The sequence below is a fragment of the Gallinula chloropus genome (genome assembly GCF_964237585.1).
Source record: "Gallinula chloropus genome assembly, contig: HAP1_SCAFFOLD_625, whole genome shotgun sequence".
Classification (NCBI taxonomy): Eukaryota; Metazoa; Chordata; class Aves; order Gruiformes; family Rallidae; genus Gallinula; species Gallinula chloropus.
Window position 1 is genome coordinate 1 of NW_028168259.1, and position 8,333 is coordinate 8,333.

Sequence of the window (8,333 nt, forward strand, 5' to 3'; positions counted from 1 at the left end):
CACCCCCAGCCCTTCCCCCTCCCCACTGGCCCTTCCCCTCCCCACTGATCCCTCCCCACTGGCCCCTCCCCCACCCTTCTGACCCCTCCCCCTCCTTGCTGACCCCTCCCCCTCCCCACTGACCCCTCCCCCTCCCCACTGACCCCTCCCCCTGTCCCGTGCCCCTCCCCCAGGCGCCACACCCTGAGCCGCCGCCGCATCATCCCGCTGCTGACCCCTCCCCTGACCCCTCCCCCTCCCCTCTGACCCCTCCCCCTCCCCACTGACCCCTCCCCCTCCCCACTGACCCCTCCCCCTCCCCACTGACCCCTCCCCCTCCTCTGACCCCTCCCCCTGTCCCGTGCCCCTCCCCCAGGCGCCACACCCTGAGCCGCCGCCGCATCATCCCGCTGCCGCAGTGGAAAAACCAACCCCGAGAGCGACCCCGAGGCGCTGTTCCAGCGCGAGCAGCTGGTGCTGGCCCTGTACCCACAGACCACCTGCTTCTACAGGGCCCTCATCCACGCCCCCCCGCAGAGGGTGAGAGGGGAGGGGGCTGGGGGTGATTTGGGGGGGGTCTGGGGGGGTTTGGGGGGGATATTGGGGAGTTTGGGGGGATACTGGGGGGTTGTGGGGCTGGGGAGCAGCTGGTGCTGGCCCTGTACCCACAGACCAGCTGCTTCTACAGGGCCCTCATCCACGCCCCCCGCAGAGGGTCAGCTGGGGAGGGGTCTGGGGGGGGGTTGAGGGGGTTTGGGGGGGATTTGGGGGGGTTTGGGGGGGTTTTGGGGGGTCTGGGGGGGATATGTACTGATGGAGGGGATGGGGAAGGGGCTGCATCCCCAGACCAGCTGCTGCTCCAGGGCCCTCGTCCACGCCCCCCCGCAGAGGGTCAGCTGGGGGGGGTCTGGGGGGGGGTTGGGGGGGTTTGGGGGGGATATTTGGGGGGGTTTGGGGGGATTTGGGGCTGGGGGAGCCATGGGGAGCAGCTGGTGTTGGGCCTGTACCCACAGACTAGCTGCTGCTCCAGGGCCCTCATCCACGCCCCCCCGCAGAGGGTCAGCTGGGGGGGTTCTGGGGGGGCTCTGGGGGGGTTTGGGGGGATTTGGGGGGGTTATGGGGTGTTTGGGGGGGTTATGGGGCTGGGGGAGCCATGGGGAGCAGCTGGTGCTGGCCCTGTACCCACAGACCACCTGCTTCTACAGGGCCCTCATCCACGCCCCCCCGCAGAGGGTCAGCTGGGGGGGTCTGGGGGGGTTTGGGGGGGCTCTGGGGGGGTTTGGGGGTGATTTGGGGGGGGTTAGGGGGGTTATGGGGCTGGGGGAGCCATGGGGAGCAGCTGGTGCTGGCCCTGTACCCCCAGACCAGCTGCTGCTCCAGGGCCCTCATCCACGCCCCCCCGCAGAGGGTCAGCTGGGGGGGGTCTGGGGGGGGCTGGGGGTGTTTGGGGGTGATTTGGGGGGGTTTGGGGCGGGGATATGGGGCTGGGGGAGCCATGGGGGGCAGCTGGTGCTGGCCCTGTACCCCCAGACCACCTGTTGCTCCAGGGCCCTCATCCACCCCCCTCGCAGAGGGTCAGCTGAGGGGGGGTCTGGGGGGGCTTTCGGGGTGTTTGGGGGTGATTTGGGGGTGTTTGGGGGTGGTTTGGGGGGATTTGGGGGGGATATGGGGGGGTTTGGGGGGGATTTGGGGCTGGGGGAGCCATGGGGAGCAGCTGGTGCTGGCCCTGTACCCACAGACCACCTGCTTCTACAGGGCCCTCATCCACGCCCCCCCGCAGAGGGTCAGCTGGGGGGGTTCTGGGGGGGTTTGGGGGGGATATGGGGGGATTTGGGGGGGTTTGGGGGGGTTATGGGGCTGGGGGAGCCATGGGGAGCAGCTGGTGCTGGCCCTGTACCCACAGACCACCTGCTTCTACAGGGCCCTCATCCGCGCCCCCCCCCAGAGGGTGAGATGGGGAGGGTCTGGGGGGGCTGTGGGGGGGATCTGGGGGGGCTCTGGGGGAGTTTGGGGGGGCTATGGGGGGGATTGGGGGGGATTTGGGGCTGGGGGAGCCATGGGGAGCAGCTGGTTCTGGTCCTGTACCCCCAGATCAGCTGCTTCTACAGGGCCCTCATGCACCCCCCCTGCAGAGGGTCAGCTGGGGGGGGTTCTGGGGGGGCTGTGGGGGGGGTCTGGGGGGGCTATGGGGGTGTTTAGGGGGGCTGGGGGGGGGTTTGGGGGGGATACTAGGGGTCTGTGGGGCTGGGGGAGCCATAGGGGGGGCTATGGGTATGGGGCAGCTGTGGGGCTGCTGTGGGATTGGGAGTCCCGCTGTGGGTCAGGGGTCTCTATGGGTCCCTATGGGTCTCTATGGGTCCCAAGGGGTCCCTGTGGGTCCCGGGGGTCTCTATGGGTCTCAGTGGGGGTCAGGCTGTGGGTCAGGGGTCCCTATGGGTCCCGAGGGGTCTCTATGGATTCCAGGGGGTCCCTGTGGGTCTCAGGGGGTCTCAGGAGGTTCCTATGGGTCAGGCTGTGGGTTAGGGTTCTCAGTGGGTCCCAGGGGGTCCCTATGGGTCCCGGGGGTCTGTATGGGTCTCAGTGGGTCCCGGGGGTCTCTATGGGTCCCGGGGGTCTCTATGGTTCTCTATGGATCCCTATGGGTCCCTATGGGTCTCTATGGGTCCCAGGGGGTCCCGGGGGTCCCTATGTGTCTCTATGGGTCTCTATGGGTCTCTATGGGTCCCGGGGGGCTCCATGGGTCCCGGGGGGTCTCTATGGGTCTCAGTGGGTCCCAGGGGTTCCCTATGGGTCCCAGGGGTCTCTATGGCTCCCAGGGGCCTCTATGGGTCCCTATGGGTCCCTGTGGGTCTCTATGGGTCCTGGGGGGTCTCTATGGGTCCCAGGGAGTCCCTATGGGTCCATATGGGTCTCAGTGGGTCCCGGGGGGTCTCTATGGGTCCTGGGGGTCCCAGGGGGTCCCTGTGGGTCTCTATGGGTCCCGGGGGGTCTCTATGGGTCCCAGGGGGTCCCTATGGGTCCATATGGGTCTCAGTGGGTCCCGGGGGGTCTCTATGGGTCCTGGGGGTCCCAGGGGGTCCCTATGGGTCTGAGTGCCCCGTGCCCCCAGCCGCAGGACGACTACTCGGTGCTGTTCGAGGACACGTCCTACGCCGACGGGTATTCGCCGCCGCTCAACGTGGCGCAGCGCTACGTCGTGGCCTGTCGCGAGAACAGGAAGAAGTGAGGGCGGGGACAAGGGGGCGGGGCCAAGGCTGGGCGGGGCATCCAAAGGGGGCAGGGCCAAGGGGAGCTGGGGACAGGGCAGGGATTGGGCCAGGATAAGGGGGGATGGGGAGGGGGTGGGGCTTAGGATGAGGTTGATAGAGGGGGCGGGGCCTCGGGTGGGCGGGGCCTCCAGAGGGGGCGGGGCCAAGGGGCGGAGTCTGGGAAGGGGGAGGGGCCAAGGGGAGCTGGGGGCAGGGCAGGGATTGGGCCAGGATAAGGGGGGATGGGGAGGGGGCGGGGCTTGGGGGGAGGAGCTTGATAGAGGGGGTGGGGCCTCGGGTGGGCGGGGCCTCCAGAGGGGGTGGGGCCAAGGGGGCGGGGTCTGGGAAGGGGAGGGGCCAAGGGGAGCTGGGGGCAGGGCAGGGATTGGGCCAGGATATTGGGGGGGGGGGGATTAGGAGGAGCTTGATAGAGGGGGCGGGGCCTCGGGTGGGCGAGGCCTCCAGAGGGGGCGGGGCCAAGGGGGGCTGGGGACAGGGGTGGAGCCAGGAGAAGGGGTGATGGGGAGGGGGTGGGGCTTAGGAGGGGGGGAGCTTGATAGAGGGGGCGGGGCCTGGAGAGGGGGTGGGGTCAAGGAGAGCTGGGGACAGGGCAGGGATTGGGCCAGGATAAGGGGTGATGGGGAGGGGGCGGGGCTTAGGAGGGGGGAGGAGCTTGATAGAGGGGAGGGGCCTCTGGTGGGAGGGGTCTGTAAAGGGGGCGGGGCCAATGAGAGGTGGGGACAGGGCAGGGATTGGGCCAGGATAAGGGGTGGTGAGGAGGGGGCGGGGCTTAGGAGGGGGAGGGGCCTCTGGTAGGAGGGGTGTGGAAAGGGGGTGGGGCCTGGAAAGGGGGAGGGGCCTGGAAAGGGGGAGGGGCCTGGAAAGGGGGTGGGGCCAAGGAGAGCTGGGGACAGGGCAGGGATTGGGCCAGGACAAGGGGTGATGGGGAGGGGGCGGGGCTTCAAATGGGCGGGGCCTGTGAGGGGGCGGGGCTTATGGAAGCCTCTCTGTGATTAAAGATGGGGCGGGGCCTGTGCTTGGCCCCGCCCCCTTCACCAACCGCTTTGTCCAATGAGTCTATGGGGGCGGGGGCTGATGGGGGCGGGGCTTCGCGGGTGGGCGGGGCTTCGTGGCAGCACTTGGGGCTGCGGCCGATGGGGGTGGGGTCCCTGGGGGGGTCTGAGGGTCTCAGGGGGTCCCTGGGGGGATTTGATGGGGGGGTCCTTGGGGTAAAACCCTGTTGGGGCACCGTGGGGGGCCTTGAAACCACTTTAAGTGGGTAGGGGGGGCCTTGAAACCCCTTTCGTGGGGCTTTGAAACCCCTTTAAGTGGGTAGGGGGGACCTTGAAACCCCTATTTGGGCTGGGAGGGGCCCTGAAACCCCTTTTGGGGGGCCGTGGGGGGCCTTGAAACCTCTTTAAGTAGGTAGGGGGTGCCTTGAAACTCCTTGTGGGTGGCCTTGAAACCCCTATTTGGGCTGAGGGGGGCCTGAAACCCCTTTTAGGGGGCCAGGGGGGCCTTGAAACCCTTTTAAGTGGGTAGGGGGGGCCGTGAAACCTCTTTTAGGGAGCCGAGGGGGACTTTGAAACCCCTTTAAATGGGTGGGGGGGCCTTGAAACCCCTTTTAGGGGGCCGGGGGGGCCTTGAAACCCCTTTAAGGGGGGGGGCTTGAAACCCCCATGGAGAGTCGGGGGGGGGCTTGAAACCCCTTTAAGTGGATAGGGGGGCCTTGAAACCACTTTGGGGGGGCTGTGGGGGGGCCTTGAAACCCCTTTAGGGAGGGGGGGGGCCTTGAAACCTCTGTTGGGGCTGGGGGGGGCCTTGAAACCCCCATGGAGGGTCGGGGGGAGCTTGAAACCCCTTTAAGTGGATAGGGGGGCCTTGAAACCACTTTTGGGGGGCCGTGGGGGGGCCTTGAAACCCTTTTTAGGGGGCCGGGGGGGCCCGTCGGCAACAGCGGGGTAGACCTGGCGTCCAGTGTCAGCACATGGGTAGACCTGGCGTCCCGCGGAAGGTTGCAGGGTTTACGGTGACTGCTGTGTACACCTGGCTGAGAGTCCGTAGCGGGTAGACATGGCGCCCCCGCCATCGGCAACCGCGGGTAGACCTGGCGTCTCTTGGAAGTCTTTGGGTGACTGGTGCCGTGTCACAGAGACCCATAGAGCCCCACAGAGACCCATAGGGACCCACAGAGACCCATAGAGCCCCACAGAGACCCATAGAGCCCCACAGAGACCCATAGGGACCCATAGAGCCCCACAGAGACCCATAGAGCCCTATAGAGACACATAGAGCCCCATAGGGCCCCACAGAGCCCCATAGAGCCTCATAGAGCCCCACAGAGACCCATAGGACCCCATAGAGCCCCATAGGGACCCATAGAGACCCCGTAGGGCGCCGTAGAGCCCCACAGAGCCCCACAGGGACCCCATAGGGCACCGTAGAGCCTCATAGAGACCCCACAGAGCCCCATAGAGCCCCACAGAGACCCTGCAGAGCCCCATAGAGACCCATAGAGCCTCATAGAGCCCCACAGAGACCCATAGGGACCCATAGAGACCCATAGAGCCCCACAGAGACCCATAGAGCCCTATAGAGACACATAGAGCCCCATAGGGCCCCACAGAGCCCCATAGGGCCTCATAGAGCCCCATAGAGCCCCATAGAGCCCCATAGAGACCCTGTAGAGCCCCATAGGGACCCATAGAGACCCACAGGGACCCAGAGGGTCCCACGGAGCCCCATAGGGCCCCACAGAGACCCATAGAGACCCATAGGGACCCATAGGGACCCCATAGAGCCCCATAGAGACCCTGTAGAGCCCCATAGAGACCCACAGAGACCCCATAGAGCCCCATAGGAACCCTGTAGAGCCCCATAGGGACCCATAGAGACCCCATAGGGGCCCCATAGGGACCCATAGAGACCCACAGAGACCCATAGGGACCCACAGAGACTCATAGAGCCCCACAGAGACCCATAGGACCCCATAGAGCCCCATAGGGACCCATAGAGACCCCATAGAGACCCCGTAGGGCCCCGTAGAGCCCCACAGAGCCCCATAGGGACCCCATAGGGCCCCGTAGAGCCCCATAGAGACCCCATAGAGACCCCATAGAGACCCTGTAGAGCCCCATAGGGCCCCATAGATACCCATAGGACCCCATAGGGCCCCATAGAGACCCTGTGGAGCCCCATAGGCACCCACAGAGACCCCATAGAGCCCCATAGAGACCCTGTAGAGCCCCATAGAGCCTCATAGAGCCCCACAGAGCCCCACAGAGACCCATAGGACCCCATAGAGCCCCATAGGGACCCATAGAGACCCCATAGAGACCCGTAGAGCCCCACAGAGCCCCATAGGGACCCCATAGGGCCCCGTAGAGCCCCACAGAGACCCCACAGAGCCCCATAGAGACCCACAGAGCCCCATAGAGACCCATTGAGGCCCCATAGAGACCCTGTAGAGCCCCATAGGGACCCACAGAGCCCCATAGAGACCCTGTAGAGCCCCACAGAGCCCCATAGAGACCCTGTAGAGCCCCATAGGGACCCACAGAGCCCCATAGAGACCCTGTAGAGCCCCACAGAGCCCCATAGAGCCCCATAGAGACCCCGCAGGGCCCCGTAGGGCCCGTGGAGCCGGATGGCGCCTCGTCCCGTGACGTCACGCCGCGCTGCGCCCGGCCCCGCCGTGGCCACGCCCCCCCTCGAAGGGGCGGGGCCGGTCCCCACCCAATCGCATCGCGCCGCGGGGCGCGCTCCGCCCCCCCACCCCCCTCCCTCCCCGCGCATGCGCGCAGGGCCCGGGCCGCGGGCCGGAAGAGGAGGCGCGGGCGCGTGGCGTCGGCTCGGCCGTTTCTTCAGCGTCCGGAGCCCCGAGGAGCCGCAGCCGGCGGAGCGGAGCCGGGACCGGGGATAAAGAGGCCGCGACCGCCGCTCCGAGCCGGTGAGGGACGGGCCGGCAGCGGCGTCTGGCGGGAGGGAAGCGGGAGAAGGAGATGGGGGGGGAGGGGGGGGGAGGATGGCGGCGGCGGCCGCAGCGGAGGGGGGAGGGGCGAGGCCCGCGCGGCGCGGCCTGAGGCGGGGGGAGGGGAGCGCGGCCCGAGGCGGGAGAGGGGGGGAAAGGGGGGGGTTGTGAGGGGAAAATGGGGTTTTTTTGAGGGAAAATGGGGGGTTTTGAGGGAAAATGGGGGGTTTTGAGGGAAAATGGGGATTTGTGAGGGGAAAATGGGGTTTCTTGAGGGGAAAATGGGGTTTGTGAGGGGAAAATGGGGTTTCTTGAGGGGAAAATGGGGGTTTGTGAGGGGAAAATGGGGGTTTGTGAGGGGAAAATGGGGGTTTGTGAGGGGAAAATGGGGGGTTTTGAGGGGAAAATGGGATTTTTGGGGAAAATGGGGGGTTTTGGGGGGGAAAATGGGTTTTTTTGAAGGGAAAATTTGGGAGTTTGAGGTAAAAATGGTTTTTTTGTGGGGAAAATGGTTTTTTTTGTGGGGAAAATGGTTTTTTTTGTGGGGAAAATGGTTTTTTTTGAGGGGAAAATGGGTTTTTTTGAGGGGAAAAGTGGGGTTTGGGGGAGAAAGGAGCGGGTTTGGGGCGGGTTGTGAGGGAAAAAGTGGGGATTCTGAGGGAAAATGGGTGTTTTTGAGGGGAAAATGGGGTCTTAGGGGGGAAAAGTGGGTGGTTTTGAGGGGAAAATGGGGGTTTTTTGAGGGGGAAAGTGGGGTTTGGGGGAGAAAGGAGCGGGTTTGGGGCGGGTTGTGAGGGGAAAAGTGGGGTTCGTGAGGAAAATAATGGGGTTTGTGAGGGAAAATAGGGTTTTTTGAGGGGAAAATGGGGTTTTTTGAGGGGAAAAGTGGGGTTTGGGGAACAGAGGAGCGGTTTTGGGGTGGGTTCTGAGGGAAAAGTGGGGGTTCTGAGGAAAATAGTGGGGTTTGTGAGGGAAAATGGGGTTTTTTTGAGGGGAAAATAGGGCTTTTGGGGGGAAAGGAGCGGGTTTGGGGCAGGTTGTGAGGGAAAAAGCGGAGTTTGTGAGGGGAATAGTGGGGGGAAAGTGGGGTCCGTGAGGTAGAAGTGGGGTTTGGGGAGAAAAAAGGGGAGTTTTGA

General features: G+C 65.3%; 2 protein-coding genes across 4 annotated transcripts; one reads left to right on the top strand and one right to left on the bottom strand.

The window, feature by feature from the left end:
* The first annotated feature begins 361 nt into the window (after positions 1-361).
* On the top strand, positions 362-3,293 carry SGF29 (SAGA complex associated factor 29). 3 transcript variants are annotated; one of them, XM_084281052.1, is made up of 3 exons: positions 1,661-1,762; positions 1,900-1,927; positions 3,089-3,293. In XM_084281052.1, exons 1-3 carry the CDS (start codon positions 1,683-1,685, stop codon positions 3,203-3,205), a joined length of 225 nt encoding a protein of 74 aa, XP_084137178.1. In that variant the 5' UTR covers positions 1,661-1,682; the 3' UTR covers positions 3,206-3,293. The 3 variants fall into 3 exon arrangements, 1 of the variants encoding a protein (XP_084137178.1); XR_014618083.1 differs by lacking the exons at positions 1,661-1,762; positions 1,900-1,927 and adding an exon at positions 362-519 and having other exon boundaries at positions 3,089-3,155; XR_014618084.1 differs by lacking the exon at positions 1,900-1,927 and having other exon boundaries at positions 1,698-1,762; positions 3,089-3,213.
* A 724-nt stretch (positions 3,294-4,017) lies between these two features.
* Positions 4,018-6,565, bottom strand: LOC311204656 (uncharacterized protein; the record flags this gene model as incomplete). The annotated part of the gene is given in 5 exon segments (XM_084281053.1): positions 4,018-4,068; positions 5,999-6,103; positions 6,436-6,482; positions 6,485-6,532; positions 6,535-6,565. Coding segments are annotated over 5 exon segments (282 nt in total), but the record flags the coding sequence as incomplete, so codon positions are not given.
* Between the last annotated feature and the right edge of the window lie 1,768 nt (positions 6,566-8,333).